The following is a 25,887-nucleotide window of genomic DNA, read 5'->3' as shown; positions in this document are numbered from 1 at the left end:
AGAGACTTGTGGCTGCCTGATGGGAGGGGGAGGGAGTGGGAGGGATCGGGAGCTTGGGCTTATCAGACACAATTTAGAATAGATTTACAAGGAGATCCTGCTGAATAGCATTGAGAACTTTGTCTAGATACTCATGTTGCAACAGAAGAAAGGCTGGGGGAAAAATGTAATTGTAATGTATACATGTAAGGATAACCTGACCCCCTTGCTGTACAGTGGGAAAAAAATAATAAATAATTTAAAAAAAAAGAAAGCATCAATAAATATTTTCTAGATGCATCAATTAACATTTAGTAAGAAAATTTATCATATGATTAGTAAATGGATATATTACATCTAGCACATAAACAAATCTCAGTTACATGTTTAGTGGATAAAGAGATGAGCTGGTTGCTATTCAATGATAATTACCAAAATAAAAAAATTAAAAAAAAAAGCCCAAAGTACTTTTTCTTACTTTGTCTGCAAGGAACTGGTTGCGACGCTCTTCAATAAGTTTTTCCACAGCCTTCTTGTGTTCCAGTTGCTTCATTCTTTGTTTCTGAGCATTCATTAATTCTATTCGATCATCCTCAGCATATTTCGCTAGCATAGCTTTTCGAAAGATCTCCTCTTCCTCTTTTGCAGCCTGTAGTACTAGTTCCTTCAAGGCCATTTGTTCCATAAAATTTTGCTTCAATTCCTTTTGCTTTCTCAATTTCTTTTCGGCTTCTTCCTAAACAACATTTCATATAAAGTTAATTCAGTAATTGTTTCTTTACATCAGTTTATAAAGATAGGGTAAGACAGATTGATTAAGCTTAGTGTTAAAATATGAAGTAAAACTGAAAAATTAAGCCTTTTCAGGGTAACACTTTGCCCCATCCTTTAAAAATGTTAAAGTACTTGTTACCTTTGGATTGTATATTATTTTTTAATTTCATTTTACAGTGTTCTGTCAGTTTCTGTAGAGCAAAGGGACCCAATTATACATATACATATATTCTCTTTTTCACATCATCCTCCATCATTTTCCATCACAAGTGATCAGATATAGCTCCTTGGGCTATACAGCAGAATCTCATTGCTTATCCATTCCAAATGCAGTAGTTTGCCTCTACTAACCCCAAACTCCCAGTTCCTCCCACTCCCTCCTCCTCCCTCTTGGCAATCACAAAACTGTTCTCCATGTCCATAAGTTTGTTTCTTTTCTGTAGATAGGTTCATTTGTGCCATATGTTAGATTCCAGATATAAGTGATATCAACATGGTGTTTGTCTTTATCCTTCTGACTTACTTCACTTAGTATGAGAGTCTCTAGTTCCATCCGTGTTGCTGCAAATAGCATTATTTTGTTCTTTTTTATGGCTGAGTAGTATTCCATTTTGTATATGTACCACATCGTCTTAATCCATTCATCATTATTATTATTTTAAATTTTAATATATATTTACCATCTTGTTTCTATAGTCAAAATTAATACTAACTTTGAAAAGACCTAATATAAAAATTTTTGCATATATGAGCTTATAAAATCTGTAGTCTGTATAATTCGTACCAACTATGGATTATGCTAGAATCTTGCCTTAAACTTGGGCAGATCATTGATAAAAATTTTTCAGAAAAATAATCTAGCAATGTCAATCAGAAGTAATTCAGGGAAATTCAAATTTACTTAAAGCAGTTGAAGTCTTTTCCTACAAGTTTTAATGTTCCTAACATTTTGTTAGGGAAGATTTAAAAAAATATAAAGAATTTTGGAGTTCCTGTCGGTGCAGTGGCAACAGATCCAACTAGGGACCATGAGGTTGCAGGTTTGATTCCTGGCCTCGCTCAGTGGGTTAAGGATCTGGTGTTGCCATGAGCTGTGGTGTAGGTCACAAACGTGGCTCAGATCTGGTATTGCTGTGGCTCTGGTGTAGGCCAGCAGCAACAGCTCCGATTAGACCCCTAGCCTGGGAGCCTCCATATGCCACAGGTGCGGCCCTAAAAAGACAAAAAGACAAGTAAATAAATACATAATTTTATAGTGATCACCCTCACCCACTTTTCCTTTATCGTCTACCTATTCAATTACGACTGATGTAAAATTTTAAGTTATTTGCTAACCTAACCAGTTTTGCTCAATTCTAAAACAAGGTCCAGGTAGGCCAGTATCTTCAAGGTATACAAAATATCACCTTAGCAACACCTGTATGGCAAAAGTTCTTACTTTCAGATAATACAAACCATGAGGGATTTACCCCAGGCCATCAGGTGGCATATAGAACTTCCAGGAAAGCCAGGGACCCAAACTGCCATCCCACTGCTCAAGTCCATTATGATAACTCTGCTTAGGCTACTACCCCCAGTCTCATTTTGCTCACTTCCATCCTCACACTCTGAAGTGGGGGTGATGACTGATGGAGATAACCTAGGTCATATAAATATTCTAGCTAAAATAAGAGAAATGTAGTTTTAACTTAATAGTTGTTAAAATAAAGATGAATGAATTTAAAATGGGGTAGGATATGTTAGGATTGGGAGTGGGTTTTAAATGAGCCAAACTATAGTATCAGTCACAGCAACTTTATTAAGTACTCAACCTCTTTTTCTTCATTTATCTTATCTAATCCCCTTTCAAATCCTACCTCCTTCATAGTCTTCTCTTACCACTCTAACTCATACTTATCTCTCTTTTAGGGCTCTTAGACCATTTAATTTTCTACCATTTGGTTTTATCTACACACACGCTTCATCTCTTCACTAAAAATAGAGGGTGGGGGCAGGGAGGTAATCCCTCAACTAACAGTGGACAGAAACTGAAGGATAAATGCTTCTTTGCCTGTCTGCCTTTGGGAAAGTCCTGAAAGGCACTACATGAATTCCTCACAAGGTTATGGCAGAAGTAAGCCCCAGCTGTCTGTAGTGGTAACCAGTTCAGTGATGCACCTGTGTGTTGGCTTTTCTTCCTTCCCTGTTTGCTTGCTCCTCACTGCCACTTCCTTTATCCCCTTGAAAAAATACATACAAGTCCTTGTTTAAGGCTCTGCTTTCAGAGAACCCAGACTAAGAGGTCTCCAGAAAGTTTCCAAGCTAAGAGTAGTCTTAAAGCAAATTACTTCGGTCCTTTAGTGACTAACTATTCCTCAAACCATGTAATAGGTTTTAGAACATAAAAAAGATGGAAAATTATGCAGTTCATTTTATATAACAACATAATCCTGATCCAGACACATCAAGGAGTACATGAATACTTTTCCAACTGAAAAAATACAGTGTTTTGCCAAAGTTCCCTGGTTTTTGTTTGTTCTTACCAGATGTCTTCATTGGATTAAACTAAAATTTGTATGGGGATGGGTGCCAGGAAATATCAACAGTTAGTTTGGTTTGAAATGTACTAAATTTCTGTGTGTAAAGTGTAATAAGCTCTTGGAGGAATTCAAAGCTGACTGACATAGTATCTTTGCCTTCAGTGAGGCTTTCACTTCTATGCAGTACATGGCAAATAAACACAAACTCTCTATTATAAAAACACTCTGTGCCTGGCATCCCAGAGGAAAATAGGATATGCCCTCTATGAATTTATTTTTAGTGAAGAGATGAGGTGTGTATATATGGATAAAATAAAATGGTGGAAAATTAAATGGGAAGCAGGTATGCAAGGTTATCACTAGATAAGTAGAATATCAAATGAATCCCAGATACCACAAATAAAAGGTATAATCACTAAGGGAGGGATAACAGAATGAACATTTAATCTTCCATGTAACATTGCATTGAAATGCATAATTTTAAAAGGTGTAGGATTGCCAAAGAAAATTTCCTGGAATGATATAAAGGAAAAGGGTGTTTAAACACCACTAGAAATTAATGACAAATATTTTAACTTAATAACTGAAATTTTAAAAATACTCTTTTCAGTTATTACTGGTTGAAGAGGCTAGTTTAGAGGATGAGATTAAACCTATCAAAATCAGGAAATTAATTTTTAAATGAGAAATATGGGAAAAATATCTAGGCAATCAATATAACTAAGAAAAATAATATAAATTCAAGTTATGAGGCAAGACTATAGAAGTAATAAAGATGCTAGTACAAACTAAAAATCAGGAGAATACATTAGCATTTATTAATCCAGTTGCTTAATATTGGGGAGAAAGATTTTACTCTGGAAAAATATAACAAAAAAAAAGTAAAAACAAAATTTGAAGGAGAAGATTAGAAAAATAGTGAAAGGTCATTTAATTGTATACTAATAAAATGAAAATCTCAATGGCACAATTTCTGAGTTAAAAATATGATTTTAAAAATGTAGAAAAATCAGAGAAAATAAGATTATTAAGGATATATCCTCCATCAAAAGACTTCTGGGCCCTGCCTCACCTCTGATGTCAGTGACAGCTGTGGGGAAATGCTGTGAGGACTTAGACTGACTCTGCTGATAGCTTCCTAAAGTGTAGGGGTGTGTGGAAAAGAGTTTCTCAAAAAACTGAACACAGAATTATATATGACCCAGCAATACCACTGCCAGGTATACATTCAAAAGAATTTGAAAAAGATATTCAAACAAAAACCTGTACATAAATGTTCATAACAGCAATGTTCACAACAGTCAAAAAAAAAGGTGGAAACAAACCCAATAGCCATCAACCATTGAATAGACAAACAAAATACTGTATATCCATACAATGGAATGTTATTCAGCCAAAAAAAGGAAATGAATTACTGATACATGCTACCAAGTGGATGAACCTCCAAAATATTATTCTAAGGGAAAAAATCCCAGTACAAAAAGGTCACATATTACATAATCCCATTTATATGATCTATCCAGAGTAGGCAACTCATAAAGACAGAAAGCAGATTGGTCACCAGGGGCTAGGAGAGTACCCAAAGAGGAATGACTGCTTAATGCAAGGTATCCTTTTGGGATAATGAAAATGTTTTGTAACCAGATAGAGATGATGGCTGCAAAACATCGTGAATGTACTAAGTGCTGTGTCAGAATAGTCAATTTTATAAAATGTGAATTTTACCTCAATTAAAGTGAATAGACTTACAAGGAGATCCTGCTGAGTAGCATTGAGAACTATGTCTAGATACTCATGTTGCAACAGAACAAAGGATGGGGAAAAAAATGTAATGTATACATGTAAGGATAACTTGATCCCCTTGTTGTATAGTGGGAAAATAAAATTTAAAAAAATGCAAAAAATATATATACTTTGTTGAAGGAGAACTACACAAACCCACATTTATGGTTCGAGTCATCAACAATCCTCTCTCAACAAGTGACAGAACAACTAGACAGAAAACCACAAGGATAGAGAAGAACTCAACAATACCATCAACCAATAGAATCGAATTGGCATTTATAGAACATTTTACCCAAAATAGCAGAATACATATCCTTTTCAAGTGCCCACAGAACAAATCCAAAGGAAATGAAATCATATTTAGTATGTTCTCTAATCACAATGGAATCAAACTAGAAATCAATAATTTAAAAAAAAACAGGAAAATTTCTGGACATTTGGGGACGTTTAAGTAATTCATTGGTCAAGGAGAAAGTTTCAAGAAAATAAATACTCCAGAGTTAATGAAAATGAAAACAAGATATCAAAACGTGAGATGCAACTAAAACAGTTTTGAGGGAAACTTTTAGTTTGAGGGAAACATTTAGTAAAATGCATTTATAGCACTAAGTGCATGCACATAGGAAATGTCTCAAATCAATAATCTATGCTCCTACACCTCAAGAACCCATAAAAAGGAAGAGAAGGAAGTAAATAAAGAGTAAAAAAATCAAAGGAATTAAAAACATAAAACCAATAGAAAACATCAATGAGATAAAAGGCTGGCTCTTTTAAAAAATATATAGTGAAATTGAAACTATAAACCTAGTACACTGTAAACCAACCATAATGGAAAAACCAAAAATAATTTTAAAAATTTTAAACAAAAGAGAAACAAAAAAACTCCTACAAAAAAAAACATGGGGGGACGGATAAGCTCTTCTACATCAGTCTTGGTGATGATTTTTTGGATTTGAGACCAAAGCAAAAATTTTAAAATGGGATCATATCAAAATAAAAAGCTTCTGCAGTGCTAAGGAAATCATCAACAAAATGAAAAGGCACCTATGGAATAGGAGAAAAGATATGCAGATCCTATAACTGATAGAAATTAATGTCCAAAACCTATAAAGAACTCATAAAACTCAAAAGAAAATAACCCCAAAAATCCAACTAAAAAATAGGCAAAGGATCTAAAAACACACTTTTTTTTTCCCAAAGAAGATAGACAAATGGCCAACAGGTACATGAAAAGGTGCTCAAGGTGCTCAACATCATTAAATATCAGGGAAGTGCAAATCAAAACACAGTAAGATATTACCTTATACCTGTTAGAATGGCTACCATCAAAAAGACAAGAGATAGTAAGTGTTGGTGAGTATATGGAAGAAAAGAACCCCTGACACTGCTGATGGGAATATAAACTGGTACAGTCACTATGGAAAACAGTATGTAGGTTCCTCAAAAAATTAGATAAAACTACCATATGATCCAGCAGTCTCATTAGTGCAAATATGCAAAGAAAGTGAAATCAAGATCTCAAAGAGATAGCTTCATTCCCATGTTCACTGCAGCATTACTGACAATAGCCAAAATATGGAAACAACCTAATTGTCCATCAGCAGATAAATGGGTAAAGAAAATGTGGTGTGTATGTATGTATGGGTATTGTGTGTCTATGCACACACTGGTGTATTATTCAGCTATCAAAAGGAACTCCTGTTGTTTGCAACAATACAGATGGACATTGAGGGTATTATGCTAAGTGAAATAAGCTGGACAAAGCAAACGTGAAGTGAAATGAGCTGGACAAAGAAAAACAAATACTGCATGTTAGCATTTATATGTGGAATCTAAAGAAAAATTTTAAATTCTCTGAAACAGAGAGTTGAAAAGTAGTTGCCAGAGGATGGAGGGTGTGGAAAACAGGAAGAGGTTGGTAAAACAGTACAAACTCGCAGCTCTAATGCAAATAAGGTCTGAGGGCCTAATTTAAAACATGGCAACTAAAGTTGGTAACACCATACTGCATAAATGAAATGTGAAAAGAAAGTGAAACTTAAAAAGATAAATATGTGAGGTGACCAATATGTTTAACTAGATGGGGAAATCTTTTCATAATATACATGTTTATCAAACCACCACAATGTATACTTTAAATATCTTACAATTTTATTTTTTTATTTTTTTATTTTTATTTATTTATTTTTGTCCTTTCTAGGGCCGCACCCGCGGCATATGGAGGTTCCCAGGCTAGGGGTCTAATCAGAGCTATAGCTGCCAGCCTATGCCAGGGCCACAGCAACCCAGGATCCAAGCCACGTCTGTGACTTACACCACAGCTCACAGCAACACCGGATCCTTAACCCATTGAGTGAGGCCAGGGATTGAACCCACAACCTCATGGTTCCTAGTTGGATTCATTAACCACTGTGCCATGACAGGAACTCCCATCTTAAAATTTTATATGGCAATTATACCTCAAGAAAGCTGAAAATTTTAAAAAGATCAAGGAAAAACTTAATGCAAGAGTGACCAAATAGGGCACTGTGGCTTGGTGGGAACAAACCCAAGTAGTATCCATGAGGATGCGGATTCAATCCCTGGCCCCTCTCAGTGGGTTAAGGATCTGGCATTGCCATGAGCTGTGGTGTAGGTCACAGATGCAGTTTGGATCCTGTGTTGCTGTGGCTGTCATGTAGGCTGGTAGCTGTAGCTCTGATTCAACCTCCATATGCCATAGGTACAGCCCTAATCAGACAAAAAAAAAAAAAAAAGAGAGAGAGAGAGAGACCAAATAAATGAAGAAACAAACCACCAATACCAGGAATGAAACACGAGATAGCACTAGAGACCCTGCAGACATTAAAAGGATAATAAGGCAATAGTACAAACAAGTCTACCCACCTCAGTTTGACAACTCAGAAAAAGCAGATCACTTCCTTGAGAAATGCAAGTCATCAAAACTCACCAAATACAAAAAAAAGATAATTTGAATTGCTCTATTCAGTAACTCTCAAGAAGATTGAATTAATATTTTAAAACTCTCGAAAAATAAAACTCTTAAGTCTAGATGGTTTCGCTGGAAGATTCTACCAGATGTTTAAAGAAGAATTAACACCAATGCTAAACAATCTCTTCCAGAAAAATAGAGGAGGAAATATTTCCCCATTCATTTTATGAAGGCAGTATTACCCTGACAGCAGTACAAACAAATGGAAACCAAAAACCAATATTCTTCATGAATATGGATGTAAAAATCCTTAACCCAATGTTAGAAAAATAAAATCTAGGCACATATTAAAAGTATACCCCACAACCAAGTGGGGCTTAATCCAGTGATGCGAGATGGTATAGTATTCCCCCCAAAACAATCAATGGAGTCCACCAGGCTAAAGAAGAAAAAGCACATGATCATATCAACAGATGTAGAAGAAGCGTTTGACAAAATTCAGCACCCATTCATGATAAAAAATATTCAGAAAAATAGGGATAGAAGAGAATGTCTCAACTTAATAAAGAGCATCTACCAAAAAACTACAATTAATAGAATTCTTTTCCCATGATAGACAACAAAGAAAGTTGATCTCTACTCTCATCACTCTTATTCGAGATAGTGCTAGCCAGTGCTAAAAGTTTTAGCCAGTACAAAAATATTAAATAAAAGATGTACAGATGAGAAAGCAAGAAATAAAACTGTCCCTATCTGTAGAAGACTTGACTATGTATGGAAAAACAAACTCCTAGAGCTACTAAATGAATTAAGGAAGGTCTTGAGATTTAAGATAAATATTTAAAAAGTCAGTTCATGAGCACTGAGTACGTGGACACTAAAATTAAAACTTAAATTTCATCCACAATCAAAAAATTAAAATACTTAGATGTAAATCTAATGAGACATGTACAGGATTCATATGCTAAAAACTATAAAACACTGATGAAAAAATTCAAAGATGATCTACATATAAAGATGTGGTACATATATCAAATGGAATACTACTCAGCCATAAAAATCAATGAAATAATACCATTTGCGGCAACATGGATGGACCTAGAGATTATCATACTAAGTGAAGTCAGACAAAGACAAACACTACATGATATCACTTAAATGTGGAATCTAAATTATGACATAAATGAACTTATCTACAAAATACAAATAGACTGAGAGACATAGAGAACAGACTTGTTGCCAAGGGGGAGATGGGGAGGGATGGATTGGGAGTTTGGGGTTGGTAGATGCAAACTCTTATACAGAATGGGTACACAACAAAGTCCTACCGTATAGCACAGGGAACTATATTTAACATCCTGTGATAAACCATAATGGAAAAGAACATTAAAAAGTGTGTGTGTGTGTGTGTGTGTGTATACATATATGTATAACTGAAATACTCTACTGTGCAGCAGAAATTAACACCTTATAAATCAACTCTACTCCAATTTCTTTAAAAAAATAAGAGTTGACTCTTGAACAACACAGAGGTTAATCTGCATATCATTTACAGTTGGCTCTCCATATCCAACAGTTCCTTTACATCTGTGGAATCAATCAACCATGGACTGCATAGTACTGCAATATTTACTATTGAAAAATATCCAAATATAAGTAGACTCTCACAGTCCAAACCTGTGCTTTTCAAGAGGCAATTGTACGATTTCCCATCGTGGCACAGCAGAAACAAATCCGCCTAGGAACCATGAGGCTGTAGGTTCGATACTTGGCCTCACTCAGTGGGTTAAGGATTTGGCGTTCCCGTGAGCTGTGGTGTAGATCGCAGATGTGGCTCGGATCCTGTGTTGCTGTGGCTATGGTGTAGGCCAGCAGCTATAGCTCCAATTGGACCCCTAGCTTGGGGACCTCCATATGCCGTGGGTGCAGCCATTTAAAAAAAAAAAAAAGCCACTGTAAATGCAATCATACCATGTTCATGGACTGTAAGACTCAATACAGTGAACATGTCATTTTTCTCTAAACTGATATTCAGATTTAATATAATTCCTATCAAACTCCCAGAAGACTATTTGTAGATACAGACAAGGTTATTCTAAACTATGTGTAAAGGCAAAAGAACTAGAACAGCTAAAATAATTTTGAAGCCTTTAACTATATAGCTGCAGTAATCAAAATTGTGTGGTACTGGTGAAGGGGCAGATCCTTAGATCAACAGATGAAATAGAAATCCCAGTAACAGACTTACAAATAGGCTCAACTGTAGATGCAGCTTGGATCTCGTGAGCTGTAGCTGTGATTTAGGCTGGCAGCTGCAGCTCCGATTCAACCCAAAGCCTGGGAACTTCCATATGCCGTGGGCATGGCCCTAAGACATAATACACTTTAAAAGCAATTAAGCATCTGCAACCTATACTAGCGCTCTCGGCAACACCAAATCCTTAACACACTGAGCAAGGCCAGGGATCAAAACCGCATCCTCAGGGATACTAGTCGGATTTGTTTCCAGTGCACCTCAACGGGATCTCCCATGTCTTCATATTTAAATTATATTTGTCTACAACATAGTTGCATCATGCTTTTGATACAATGTGTGAACTGTTGCCTGGCTCTAGCTTTTTTTATCCAGGCTGAAAATTTCTCTTTTAACCATAGTGTTTATACCATTTACATATAATGTAACTATAAATTGGGTTTAAATCTATTATTTTTTTACTGCTTCATCTCAGAATGATACCCTTTCTCTATGTTAATCATTCCTTCAGTTTCCAGAACTTACTTCTAGTTTCTTCTTATGTATTTCAGCTTGTTCTTCGAGGTATAATTCCTGTCGCACTTGTTCTAAATCTTCACGTTGCCTCAGCATTTCTTCCAATCTCTGAGACAGCTATTACATTAAAAAAAAAACACACAAACATGTATAGGAATCATATTCTATGACAAATACTTCAGAATTTTTCCAATGCTAAAGGAATGTCTTTTTGAATACCGTATTCTGAAGCTGTAGCCTTTTTTCTTCAGTTTCTTGAACTTTTGCCATCCAATCTTCTTCCCTTTGTTGCTGCATCTTGGCAAACTCTATGATTCTTCTATTTTCTTCTTCCATTTCCTCACGTTTCTTTTTTCTCCAGAGAGCTTGCTGTTTCTTAAATTCTTCTATATACCTTTGAGTTGTTTTCATTTTTTCTAACTTTTGTTGTCTTTCCCTATAAAGCAGTGAATGCAGTTTTATACGTAACAGAAATAACAAAATATCAAAAAACAGAAGTGTCATTTCTTTCACTTGATGATGATATGGAGAAAAATGGCTTTCCTATTTACAATTTGTTCATTCTTTCATGCAACAAACACTTAGAGATGTCTACTATGTGCCACTGAATATAATGACATGTATGAATTTTCTATGAGTAAACTACTACTATGCCCCTTCTCTAAACTATGATGAAGTTTTATGCATCTCATTTCAGAAAGACCACAACCCATTTACAGAAGCCTCGCAGCACTTTACATTTTAGCTGTCTACCAGTGAAACAACAGAAAACAAGTCGTCTTGATATGGGCTTACTTAGAAAAACAGAAGTTTAGCCATTGTCACCTAAAGTTTTTATCATGAAACAATTAGGATGCTTACAAAGATAACTGAGTTGTTCTCAGTTTATGTGATAACATTTACTGAGGACTTACCATGTTATTAGGCACTATTTAGAGGATTTACTCTTCACTGCGAGCTTGAAATAAAATCTAAAAGAAATGTTTAGTCATGTAAGAAATTTGGGATAAACTTACAACTGATCTTCTTCATAGATTTTCCTAACAATTTCATCAATCATGAGTTTCTCTTTGAGCAATTGCTCATAAGCTTCCTGCTTTTTCTTTTCTTGTTCTTCAAGTTGCTTCTCTAAGTCAAGATTGTACTGTGCTTTTACTTTGTTTCGTTTGTCTTCTGTGGCATTCTCTTCCTTTATCAATCTCTCATGTTCTTCCATCATAGTTTTGGCTATTTCAGCATCACGTTTCTATTATTAAAACAAAATTCATCTTTCCATTTTCAAATCTGAGCACAGTATGACAGAATACTTTTAACAGATGGGATACTATAAAGCCTGTTACATAAAATATTTTCACGTGTAGTTGTAAAAAACAAGGGTAAGTCACTATCGCCTGAAGGTTTGAATGATGAGTAAAACTCTAACAAGGCTTTTCTATTCCAAGTAGCTCTCTCTCAAGGCAATATATGATAAGGAAAATAACTCCACATTTGAAAAACGGTATGTAAAATTAGAAAGACTTTATTAATAATTTATCTATATTAACCATCAAAACAGTAGTCATCTTTTTCTTCTATTTAGAAGCTGGTATAGGCAATTTTCACAAATTTTAGTTCCACTGGGTACTGGCTACTATTTAGAGTAAGGATGGTACTGTCTTTTTCATACAGGTCTGCTATTAAATAACTCTGAGCAACTCTTAAGTTTCTCCCAGCCTAAGCTTTCTTTCCTACCACTGGCCTTTGAAGTTTCCCCATTTTATTAAAGGCCCTTCATAATCATTTAAACTTAAAGGGTCAAATATGTCACTGTGTCTATTTTCCCAGGTTTTAATTCCTTCATTCAAGAACATTCTTTCTGAGGTAGACACAATCTTGCTTCTTGAATGGGTTAAAACTTATTTGTTTTGAGCATTTTAAAATCCTTTAATAAAATGGTTTAAAGGGGTACAATTTTAAAATTTACTCTTTACTGTTATGATCACATCCCAAATGCTAGAATGGTTAGCAGCATCAAACATAAAAGAAGAAACAGGTGAAAATATGAAAGCTAAAGGCCATTCCTGATCTAACTGATGCCTTTAACATAGACACTCTTAATATGACAACCTAAATTCTCTTTCCTTCTCTTTTCTTGCACATGTTGTACTAGGCTCTAGAGAAAAAAGCAGGGAATGACAAAAACATGTATGTACACTTACAGCAATACAGTGTTCTCATTTCACAGATAAGTAAACTAAGGCTAAGAGAGATAGAGCCAAAATTAGCACCTAAATCCTCTGACACCTAGTCAAGTCCTAAGAGTATTTGACTTTAATTTTTGTGGATTAACTTTATTTAGAAAATAACAGAAATTCTGGAGTACTCACCGTGGCTCAGTAGAAACAAACCCAACCCATGAGGATGTGGGTTCAATCACTGGCCTCCCTCAGGGGGTTAAGGATAAGACGTTGCTGTGAGCTATGGTGTAGGTTGCAGACATGGCTTGGATCCTGCATTGCTGTGGCTGTGGCTGGCAGCTACAGCTCCCATTCAACCCCCTAGCCTGGGAACTTCCCTATGCCACAGGCAGCCCTAAAAGATTAAAAAAAAAAAAAAAGAAGAAAATAATGGATATCCTTTCAACAGCCAGATTAAAATGCTACAACTGCTTCGAATAACCTCAACTATCAGAATAATTAAAACTGCAATCTACTGGGTGAGTGGTACATTATGTTCTACTTTATTTCTGAAAGGGTAGAATAGAACTTTATGACTTATGAAATTCCTTTACCCTCTCCTACCATCTGCCACACCAAAGGCTATCACTGATAACAGCATTCTGTGTAACTCTCAAGACTTTCTCTGTTCTAACACACATGTACACATGTGTCACAACAGCCAGCATCTATTCTCATTTGGTGTCTGGTTTACACTGCACTGGTTAAGTATTTTGATACCACTCCACTACCTGTATGTGTGTGTCAACATGTGTGTGTGGATATGCAAAACACACTGTGTATGCAAGATGTTGCTATACACATACATATATGTACATTTTAAAAAATAAAAACAGCCTGTAAAATGTATTATTCTCCAACTTGGTTTTCTTTGCCACTCGCTTTGTAACATGTACTATAGCCTGGCCAACTTTAAAGGCCACAATACTTGCCTCTACCTCTCTCTCTTTAATAGCCACGTAACATTCTGAAAGGGATCTAGGAGAGAGGGAGCTCTATTACCCTATAAAATAATAGAGAAATGAGAGAAGTGAACTTAGAAGACTGTGTAATATTGCAATCAAATCTTCTCCATCTCTAGCCTTTCTGTATGACAATGAGAGTTCAAATGATAACATGACCTGCTTTTGAGTATTAATAAACCCCATTTTATATTATACTGTAAAACACTACTGATGTATCTGAAACTCCTTTGCCCAAGAGTAACTATTACCCTGAACTTGGCAGTAGGTCAGGAATAAGAAAAGAGGATAAATATAGAGGAAAACATGAGAAGAAAATATTGCTGTTTACAAAACAGAAAAAAATTTCTTACCTAAAGTTATAGTTTTTTAAAACGTTTAAAAAATAAAAAAATTTAATAACATTCTAAAATAGAATGATGATGCTAACAACTTGTGTTGGTTTGTCAAAGAATAATCAGACCATTAAGAATGCTGGGATGGAGTTCCCGTTGTGGCGCAGTGGTTAATGAATCCGACTATGAACCATGAGGTTGCGGGTTTGATCCATGCCCTTGCCCCGTGGTTAAGGATCCGGCGTTGCTGTGAGCTGTGGTGTAGGTCGCAGATGCAGCTCGGATCCCGCGTTGCTGTGGCTCTGGCGTAGGCTGGCGGCTACAGCTCCGATTCGACCCCTAGCCTGGGAACCTCCATATGCAGCGGGATCGGTCCAAGAAATGGCAAAAAGACAAAAAAAAAGAATGCTGGGAGTTACTGAATATCACTGTTCATTCCAAGCAACAACCTAATTCTTTGAGTTTGAAAGGCTCAAATATTAAGCTACGCAAGGTTCAATATCCATAATTTCCTACACCTTCACAATCTAAAAAGTATAAAAGTATTTGAGAAATCTAGCACTGTAAATTCTTTATATTATGCAACAATTTTCTAAATTTTGGTCTATTTTTGGTTTTCTAAATGAAGGTAAAAATATAGAAACATAACAACCAGAAACATGATTACCATTTGCTCATATTTAATGGCATCCTTTTCAGCAATCTGAGCTGCTCGCTCTTTATTCATGTAAGCTGCTTGTAATTTCTTCTCCAGTTCTCTGAGCTCAATGCTGTTTTAAAAAAAAAAAAGACAGAAATTTAAAGGACCACATATCTCTACTATTTAAAAAAAAATATATATATATATCTGCCATTTAAAAGAATTTTTTCTAAATGTGCAAAAGACATTTACATTTGAAAAATATTTTTTTGAATTCCCTTTCTCACTTCATGCCAAGAAAAATCAGGATGCATGTGAAATGAGACACTGCAATTAATTTTTCCAGACAAAACAATCCTTTTATTTTCAATAATTACCACTAAAAATTTTTTTGCCAGTGCCTGGTTCAGAATAGGTGCTATATATAGATTAAAATTTCTATCCAGTAACTAGTACTATTGGGTTAAAAGAATAACTTTGGGGGGGCATTAAACCTATGCAAGTTACTTACCTTTTGTACCTAGGTTTTCCTCTCTGTGAAAGGGGTAATTTGGGTAATTAAAGTAAGTTAATGTGTGTAACAGTAACCATTCTGTATATGGTAACTATTTTTTGATGATGATTAAGAGGGAGTAACATGGACAAGTTTGCTTCTCTTTTCTGGGCTTGTTTATTTGTTAAAAAATGGGGATTGGCTTCAGATAATCTCTGAATTACTTTTGAATCTATCACTCTCCTAACCTTAGTGAAAACAATATGCCATATGAAAATTTTCATTTTAATGTGCCAGTCATAATTCTAAATATGTTAGAATATGAGAATTCTGAGTTGGAAGGTCATATAAGTACATGTCAATTCTTACTGGAATAAAGAGGCACATAACTATCAACTCAATTTACAAGTACCCCTGCCTACAAAGAAAACAGTCATTAAGGGTAAGGGAAGAGAGATATCCCTGATTTTATAGTGTGGGTGCTTCTTGCCCTTACTGTAGGTGCAAATGTACAATAACATAAGATTGCCTTCTTTTGTAAAAATAGTATTATAAATAAGGATCAATTTTCTAGGTTATTCTACATGTTTTATCTACTAAAAGGATGAAATATTTACAAATTTACAAGGATTTTTGTTAGAGTTGGGTACTAATGCTTATGTACCAGCATACAAACCCAGTCAATTTATAATATCTCTACAAAAATATGTGCATCAAATTTCAAACAACCAATGTTAAAATAACCTTCATTTGAAGGACAAGAGCAATTGTTTCTATTGGATATATATCTAGAAATGAAGCTTATAAGTCATAGGGTAGATTGTGTTCAAATTTAGTAGATAATGCCAATTTGCCAAAGCTTTGTCAGATGTACACTCCCATAAACAGGGCCCAAGAGCTCCCATTATTCCACATCCTCAGTAAAACCTTAGTCTTGTCATCGATTTTAATCCTTCTTGTAGGTATGTAATTTATAACCGGGGTTTTAATTTACATTTCCCTATTATTAATGGAACTGAGACCTTTTCATATGTTTGAGTCATTTATATATCTTCTGTAAAGTTCTTATTCAATTTTTAAATTTTTTTTCATTTTAATATTTACTGTTTATCTACTTGTTGCAGAAAAGTTCTTTTTATATTCCAGATACTAGTCCCTTATTGATAATGTGCACTGCAAACACTTCCCTCCAGTCTGTTGTTACTCTCACAGCGGTTCTTCAGATGAAGAGGAAGGAGTATTCTTCCACCAATCTTTTCTTCATTGTCAGTGACTGTTGTGTCAAGTTTTAAAAAATATTGCCCATACCACAGACATAAGGATATCTTCTTATGTCAGCCTTGCAAAGCTTCGCTATTTCACCATTAACTTTTAATTAGACCATAATCCTTCAGGAATTGATTTTTGTGTGTGGTGTGAGGGAGAAATCAATTTCATTTTCTTCCGTATGGATGTCTGATTGATTCAGTACCAATTTATAAAAATGTCTACTTTTTTCTTTTAATTGAAGTATAGTTGATTTGCAATATTGTGTTAGTTTCTGGTGTATAGCAAAGTGATTCAGTTATTACAAACATACATATTCTTTTTCATATTCTTTTCCATTATGGTTATTACAGGATATTGAATATAGCTGTGTGCTATACAGTAGGGACCCTGTTATCCGTTTTATATATGGTAGTTTTTATCTGCTAATCCCAAACTCCTAATTTATCACCTTTCCCCTTTGATACCCATATGTTCTCTATGGGTATCTCTGTGAGTCTGTTTCCATTTTGTAAATAAGTTCATTTGTGTCATATTTTAGATTCCACATATAAGTGATATCATATAATATTTGTCTTTCTCTGACTTCGCATAGTATGATAATCTCTATGTCCATCCATGTTGCTGCAAATGGCATTATTTCATTCATTTTATGGCTGAGTAATATTCGTGTGTGTGTGTGCGTGCGTGTGTGCGTGTATGCCAACAACTTCTTTATTCATTCATCTACTGATGGACATTTAAGTTGCTTCCATGTTTTAGCTATTATAAATAGCGTTGCTGGAGTTCCCTGGTGGCCTAGTGGCTAAGGATTCAGCCCTCCCACTTCTGTGGCTTGAGTTCAATCCCAGGCCTGGGAGCTTCCACATGCCACGGGCATGGCCAAAGAAAGAAAATAAATACATAGTGCTGCTATGAACACTAGGGTGCAGGTATCTTTTTGAATTGGAGTTTTCTCCAGATATATGCCCAGGAGTGATATTGTGGATCATACGGTAACTCTATTTTCAGTTTTTTGTGGAATCTCCATACTGTTTTCCATAGTAACTGTACCAAATTACATCCCCACCAACAGTGTAGGAGGGTTCCCTTTTCTCCACACCCTCACCAGCACTGGTTATTTGTACACTTTTTAATGATAGCCATTCTGGCAAGGTGAGGTCATACCTCACTGTATTTTTGATGTGCATTTCCGTAATTATTAGCAAAGTTGAGCATCTTTTCATGTGCCCATTGGCCATCTGTTATGTCCTCTTTGGAGAAATGTCTATTTAGGTCTTCTGCTCATTTTTTGATTGGGTTGTTTGTTTTTCTGTTATTGAGTTGTGTATCAGCTGTTTGTATATTTTGGAAATTAAGCCCTTGTGGCCACATCATTTACAAATATTTTCTCCCATTCTTTAGGCTGTTTTTTTTTTTTTGTTTACTTTATGGTTTTCTTTGCTGTACAAAGGCTTATAAATTTAATTAGGTGCCATTTATTTTTGTTTTCATTTCTATTGCCTTGGGTGATTGACCTAAGAAAACATTTGTGTGGTTGATGTCAGAGAATGTTTTGCCTATATTCTCTTCTAGGTGTCATGTCTTATGTGTCTTTAAGTCACTTTTGAGTTTATATTTGTGCATGGTGTGAGGGTATGTTCTAACTTCACTGATTTACATGCAACTGTCCAGATTTCCCAACCCTGGTTGCTGAAGAGGCTGTCTTTCTCTATTGTATAGTCTTGCCTACCTTATTGAAGATTAATTGACCGTAGGTGTATGGGTTTATTTCTGGGCTCTCTATCCTGTTTCAATGATCCATATGTCTGTTTTGTACCAGTACCATATTGTTTTGATAACTGTAGCTTTATAATATTGTTTGAAGGAGGGTTATACCATCAGCTTTGTTCTTTTTCCTAAGGAATGCTTTGGAAATTCTGGGTTTTTATACTTCCATAAAAATTTTAGGACTTTTCTAGGTCTGTGAAAAATGTCATGGGTAATTTGATAGGGATCACATTAAATTTGTAGATTTTGCTTTGGGTAGTATGGCCATTTTAACAGTATTAATTTTTCCAATCCAAGAGTATGGGATATATTTCTATTTCTTTGAATCATCTTCAATTTATTTTATCAATGTTTTATAGTCCTCAGCATATAAGTATTCCACCTCCCTGGTCAGGTTTATTCCTAAGTATAAACATGTCTATTTCTGAATGCTCTGCAGTGATTCTAAAATGTATATGGAAATGCAAAGTAGGAATGGCTAGGCTTTCTACAAACTGCTACATAAATAAGAGAAGTAATGAAATTTTACTAGGTTGGTCTCTGTTTCTAGTGTCATTTTTGCCTCTCTTTTTGAATAGAATGCATGGTTCTTGAGGAAAAGAATAATTTATTATATATTAATATGCCAAGGAGTACTGTTAGAAACTTCTTGGAGTCTCTTCAGGATATGAATACTTATAAAGACACAATATTTAAGAGAGCATGATTTTAACACAGGATGAACAAATGGATGAATGGAATAGGATAACAGCTCTTCTAAACTAGAAGTTTTAAGTCCTAATGTCCTCAGGCATCTATTATATGCAATGAATTAACTTAGCTCTTCTGGACCTAAAATAATACCAGCTATATACTGTCTTTGAAAAAATTAACAGGAGTTACTGTTGTGGCTCAGTGGATAACGAATCCAACTAGGAACCATGAGGTTGCGGGTTCAATCCCTGGCCTTGCTCAGTGGGTTAAGGTTCTGGTGCTGCCATGAGCTGTGGTATAGGTCGCAGATGCAACTTGGATCCTGAGTTGCTGTGGCTCTGGCACAGGCCAGCAGCTACGGCTCCGATTAGACCCCTAGCCTGGGAATCTCCATATGCCACAGGTACAGCCCTAGAAAAGACAAAAAAAAAAAAAAAGAAAAGAAAAAATTAACAATTCACTCACTCAACTTACTGTGAGGCTTAGTTCTCTGATGGAATCCAGTTGAGGGAAGATGGGATATAAAATCCAAAGACAGATTCCATGTACATATGTACACTTAATTTATGACAAAACTGGCAAAAAAGAGCCAGTTTCCACTTCTACTAGTGCCAGTCAGTTTCGTAAATATGCTACTTAAAAATTTATCTAAATTTTCAAATTTGCATAAAATTGTTTTTAATACCCTGCTATTATCTACAGTGATGTCTCATTTGTACAATCTACAGTTATAGCCCATTATCCATTCCTAGAATAGGTTATTTGCGCATTCCCTTCTACACTTTAACATTCCTGACAGGGATTATCAATGTTATTGGCCTTTTTCAAGGCACAATTTTTGGCTTTGTTTATTCCTTTTTTTTTGGTCTTTTTAGGGCTGCACCTAGGGCATATGGAGGTTCCCAGGCTAGGGGTTTAACTGGAGCTGTAGCCACTGGCCTACACCACAGCCACAGCAATGTCAGATTCGAGGACCCTCTGTGACCTACACCACAGCTCACGGCAATGCTGGATCCTTAACCCACTAAGCGAGGCCAGGGATCAAACCCGCAACCTCATGGTTGCTAGTTGGATTCGTTTCTGCTGCGCCACCATGGGACTGGCTTTATTGATTCGAATTTGCTCATTTATGCTCTTACTTTACCTATATTATTTTTTAATCACTCCAGAGGGGAATTTTCTGTTTTCTAATAATTCTAGATGGAATCTTCTTTTCTCAATAGTTATTTTTGATTATGGCTACCTTCAAAAAAGAGTTCAAGCTCTACCCTTTAAGTTTTGGGGAATTTTTCTATCCTAGAACTTTTTTTATTGTGGTAAAACATATCCAATTAAAAAACTGCCATTTTAACCATTTTTAAGTGTACAATTCAGTAGAGTTAATTACATTTATAATACTAGGCAACTATCAACACTATTTCAAAAAAATTCTTCTCAAAAAGAAATGCTGTAACTATTTAAGCACTAACTCCCCATTCTTCCCTCCCCCCCCTTTACTTTTTGTCCCTATAAATCTGTTTCTAGATATTTCAAGTAAGTGGAATTACACAGTATTTGTCCTTTTGTTTCTGGCTTACTTCACTCAGAGTAACACTTTTCAAGGTTCAGCCATACTGCAGCATGTATTAGAGCTTCATTGCCTTTTCTAGCTGAATAATATATAGACACGATAATTTGTGAATAAGATCTGCTCTTCTCCCTCCACAACCAGTGTCTGTCACTCACAATATGGGCTGCTGCCTTCAAGACTGCCTCAGAGCTGGGAGGGAATGGGGCTAGGACAAATAAAAACAACATGAATTTTTGCTACCATTTCTAAATTGCCTTTTTCTTGTTTTGGCATTCACTTGCTTGCTATAAAACTTTGATGTTGAGAGTTGGTTCTGACAGTTTCCTTGTTTGAATGGGAAGGCTGGAATTTGGAGCTGCCTACTACATCATTTTCCTGATGTCACTACAATCTTACAACTTTTACTCTGTGGCATTTTCATTATCATTCCGTTAAAATGCTATCTAATTTCAATTTGATTACTTCTTTGGCCTACACTCATTTAGAAGTACATTTTAAACTATATAAACATACAAAAATTGCCTAGTTTTTTTTTTTTGTGGTTGTTATTACTGTGTATCTAGTTTAACCCCGCTGTGGTCAGCAAACATACTATATATGAATTAAAGGCTTTGAAAAATCTGGTGACTTGTTCTGGCACAAATGATCTATTTTCATAAGTGGTTCAAATATGTTTCTTCTAACCACTAATATTGTTGGGTTTAATTTTACAACCTTAGTATTTTCTTTCTCTTTGTGCTACCTGTTCAGTGTTTTCTCTTCTCTTCTTTTTGTTTCTGTGCCTGGAGTCCCCAAGACCACCATCCCCACTCTGGGGTTTGAATACTCACTCAGAGGACTCATAGGACTTAGCACAGTCATACTCATGGATATGATTTATCACGTGAAATACAGAGCAAAACTGGCAAGGAAAAAAAGCATGTGGGCAAAGTCTGGAAAATCAGCTGCAAATTTCCAAAAGTCCTTTTCCAGTGGAGTCACACAGGACGTACTTAATTCCCCTAGCAATGAGTTGTGACATGTGAGAACTGTCTGCCAGGAAAGCTTGCTAGAGACTTAGGGCCCCAGGTTTTCATTAGGGGCTGCTCATGTTTGCACCCTCTGCATACCAAATACCAAATTCCAGACTAACAGAAGGAACAGGAGATCAGTAGAAACCATACTGTTTTTCCAAATAATTTCTACACTCTTCTCATGGAATGGTGTGAACTTGCTTGAATCCAAGTTTCCAGATGCCAGCCAAGGCCCAAACCTGGAAAGCAGGTTTTTGAGACTAAGGATATTATTCTCAAGTGTGCTCTTTTCTGCACAGCCTCATCATTCCTTATTATATTTTCCTCTCTATTAATGTGTTGTTTATTCTTTCCCAAATTTTCATTACAGAGATTACATGTTTATTTCAAGTCTAATAAAATGTGTCCATTATTTTTAACTGAATAAAAGATTCTTGACCACTTTAACTCCACTTTGGTTATAGTTCATTACATTTTTAATTCTTTATATATTTTAAATCCCAAAGATATTATAATAAGTGATTTACACATTCAAATTTCACCTAGATTTACTACACATTTGCCTCCCTGAAGTTCTGAAATTAATGTTGAAATCATATTATTCTTCTACCTGAAGAACAACTGCTAGTATTTCCTTTAATGCAGGGTTAACAGTGATCGATTCTTTCTTTGTTTTTGCTTGTCTGGAAATGTTACTTTTTAATCCATCTCCTGTACTTTATTTTAATAATTAACATCTTGATTATCAGTCTGGAAATCATACTGGCATCAGCAAGGAACTGGTTGTACATTTAATAAGGGAAGACTATCTCTGTCTCTTCTTTGAGCTAGTTTTTGCTGAACTTCAATACAAGTTATAAATAAGGTAATTATTTTTGCTTTCATAAAGCTATGTATAAACAGGTCATAAATATATAGTTGCTCATTATTTAATAATTATAAATTGGATTAGTCATAATTATATAATTAATTGTAATAACTGTAAATGTAACTGTACAATTACAATTATTATTGTATTACAATAGGATTTCTAAAACTTGACAGTTTCTCAACTCTTTAAAAGCTGTCATAAAATTAAATTGTCTTTTAAATATTTTTTTGGATTAAAAAAATTGTGTTCAAATAAAAGTCTCATGACTTCTGAACTTGAACAGTTACTTTGAAAATAAATTCCAATGATTTTTAAAAATTTACCCTGAGTTTTAAAAATTAAGTTTAGAGCAAAATTATCATGTAGGTAATTTTTAATACTTCAGATACATTTTAGGCACCACAACAAACATTTCCTTGAATCTAGACCTGCAAATTTTCATATGAATATACTGATCACAAAAATGGTCCATCCCTGCATGTCAGTCAAAATTTTACCATGGCTTATGCACAAAATAAAAAACTCGTAGCAGTTTAAACACCACTGAGAGGAAACACTCTAGTTGAAAGACAACTCAATGAATGACTTTTGCCTTATGCTTGAAGAAAATTTCCACAATGTATGCAGTTCTAAATGGGCTATTATTTTCTTTCTGCCCTTTAAATCTGCTGTCTTCTAGCTTCTAATGTTACCGCTCAAATTTCAGTCATACTTCTTACTATTGCTGCTTTGAAGGTGAGAGTCTTTTTTGTGTGGCTACTTTTGTGATTTTTATGATTTTCTCTACAGTTAGATTTCAAAAGTTTGGGCTTAGCACAGATGTATTTTTAATTATTTACTGTCTTAACCTGTGGCTTTAGGTCTTTTATCATTTTTAGAAATGCTCAGCCTCTCTTTGAATACGGGTTCTGCATTATCCTCTTTCATTTCTACTACCAGAATTAAAATTATTTATCTGGTAGAAATTTCCAGCACAGTGCTTAGCTCTTTAAGATCTCTTCTGTATTTTTCTCTCATTCTGTCTCTCTTTGCTTATTCTGGATATTTTCTACTAACCTGCTCACACATTATCTCTTCATCTAATAAACTCTAATTAAATTCTGGATTATTCAAATAAAACATACACTAAAGTACACAACTTTTAAGCATACAGTGTGGAGAATGATCTTGAACACCTTGCTATATGCTTACTGGCCAAGCTCTGCTTCACTTTAACTCTCAGCTAAACTTCTGCAATCTGCAGAAACTTCTAGGAAAGATGCAACTACAAATGCCAGGCTCACCATGAGTTTCCTTCCTTCCTCTCTCATATCTTTTTTGTTTTTGTTTTTTTGTGTTGTTGTTTTTGTTTGTTTTTTGTTGTTTTTTTGCCCCCCCCCCCCTTTTTTTTTTTTTTTTTTTTTTGCTTTTTAGGGCTGCACTCACGGCATATGGAGGTTACCAGGCTGGGGCCCAATCAGAGCTACAGCTGCTGGCCCACACCACAGCCACAGCAACATCAGATCTGAGCCACGTCCTCGACCTATACCACAGCTCACAGCATCGCTGGGTCCTTAACCTACTGAGTGAGGCCAGGGATCGAACCAGCAACCTCATGGTTCCTAGTCAGATTCGTTTCTGCTGCGCCACAATGGGAACTCTTTGTATCTTATTTTTATACCTTCTCTGGATAGCCTGCTCTGGGAGAGAGCATTTACCTTAATTACATAGCTGCATTTGCTAGACAGCTCCTATATTTAATTCTTTTACCAATGATAGACAGACATGATGAAATATTTATTTCATCTTCAGATAATATAAAAACATGATAGTTAACAATGACTGGAGAATTAAGATCCAAAAGGATAGTTTGAGCCTAGAATAATACAAAGACATTAGCAGTAATTTTAAATCTTTTTTAAAAAAGAATTAGTAATCCCTTAGAGAATTTGATAAAAGTTGTGGACACAGAAAAGTACACCTAGGTACATTTGCCTTAATGTATATAATGTATATCGAAACCTCTGAAGCTCATTCATGGAACATATAATAGTGTATAGAAAACTTGCTCAGTTAAGATAAAAGTTAACACTATCAAAGTAAATTCCCTATATGTTCAACTATATAAATAGAGAATGGGTATGTACTTAGCCTGAGTTTTAATCAACAGTATGATAGGCTGCCACTGAAAAGTAATTTGATCTTAAGCAACATTAAGAAACATATTCTAGGACAATGTGGTTCGTAGTCTCACTGTTAGTACTAAACAGTACCCTAGAGTATTAGACATAATTGTGGAGGCAAAAATATTTTGTTAAAGAACACCAAAAATCTAAATTATATTCCACAGAAGAGAACTAGGATGGTGAAGAATTTTGAAACCATGTTATCTAAGGAACAAATGAAGGAATGAGGGATATTTAACTTAAAAGAAGGAAATGTTTAGTGGATTCATAAGTACAAAAGGATGGTCTAAAGAACTAAATTTATTTCATTTTCAATCAGAAGAACTAAGATAAATGCCTGGGAATTACAGAGAAATTAATTTTGAAATAATAATGCCCTTAAATAGGGCTGAATGATAAAGAAAGTTCCTATCACAGTCACAGGAGATGCTGAACCACAGCTGAGCAGCCACTTTCCAGAAATAAGGCAGGAGATTTATGTAGGAGCATAAAATTAAATTAGGTATCAACTAAGATTTCTCTCAAGAATAGGATTCATGAGTATTTTTTATGAAGTCATTTCAAAATTTATTTTTCAAGAAAACAGAAGAGTGAAATGATATTGATTTTACCCCTAAATATTACCACTTTATTTCTATGGATACCTCTTCTCTCAAATGAACATATATATAGGATTTAAAGCACTAAGTATTTCTAGGTAAAATATTAATGAAATACAATGACATAAAGAAAGAAATTTCACTCTTTGGTGCTAAGCATTACACAAAAGTTTGAGGATAAAGACTAAATAAAAAGAAACTTCTGGTAGCCAAGATACCTGTTTTCTCTTACTTGTTGCCTCATCTTTTCATCCTTTAGACTTTCATGTTTTAGTTTTGCCAATTCCAAAGCCAATTTTTCTTCTTGTTCAAGCTGGCATTCCCTCAATCTCCTGTTTTCTTCTGCCTAAATAAAAAAAATAAATAAATAACTTCAGTCAATTGTCCTCCAGAATCAGTTACTTTTTTCACCAACAATGAATTTGTTTTATAACAGAAAACCTCAAATGCCTTCAGAGCAGTCAACCATTCATATTTTAAAGTACAAAGTATTATTTCAATAAATACTTCTTCCAAGCATTTTATCATGGAAAAT

At 35.0% G+C, this 25,887-nt stretch overlaps 2 protein-coding genes across 2 annotated transcripts in view; one reads left to right on the top strand and one right to left on the bottom strand.

Moving 5' to 3' along the window:
- TEX9 (testis expressed 9) overlaps nucleotides 1–25,887 on the top strand; it is a 302,725-nt gene that overhangs the window by 198,337 nt on the left and 78,501 nt on the right. The gene's annotated exons all lie outside the window — the stretch shown is intronic.
- The window catches only part of MNS1 (meiosis specific nuclear structural 1), a 54,230-nt gene that overhangs the window by 4,942 nt on the left and 23,401 nt on the right, over nucleotides 1–25,887 (bottom strand). Inside the window, 6 exon segments of the mRNA XM_047766279.1 lie at nucleotides 458–715; nucleotides 10,769–10,876; nucleotides 10,979–11,195; nucleotides 11,776–12,005; nucleotides 14,940–15,042; nucleotides 25,571–25,698. Coding sequence (XP_047622235.1) covers nucleotides 458–715; nucleotides 10,769–10,876; nucleotides 10,979–11,195; nucleotides 11,776–12,005; nucleotides 14,940–15,042; nucleotides 25,571–25,698 — 1,044 coding nt within the window.

Source organism: Phacochoerus africanus, chromosome 2 (genome assembly GCF_016906955.1).
Source record: "Phacochoerus africanus isolate WHEZ1 chromosome 2, ROS_Pafr_v1, whole genome shotgun sequence".
Taxonomy (NCBI): Eukaryota; Metazoa; Chordata; class Mammalia; order Artiodactyla; family Suidae; genus Phacochoerus; species Phacochoerus africanus.
This window is presented reverse-complemented; position numbering and strand designations above follow the sequence as displayed.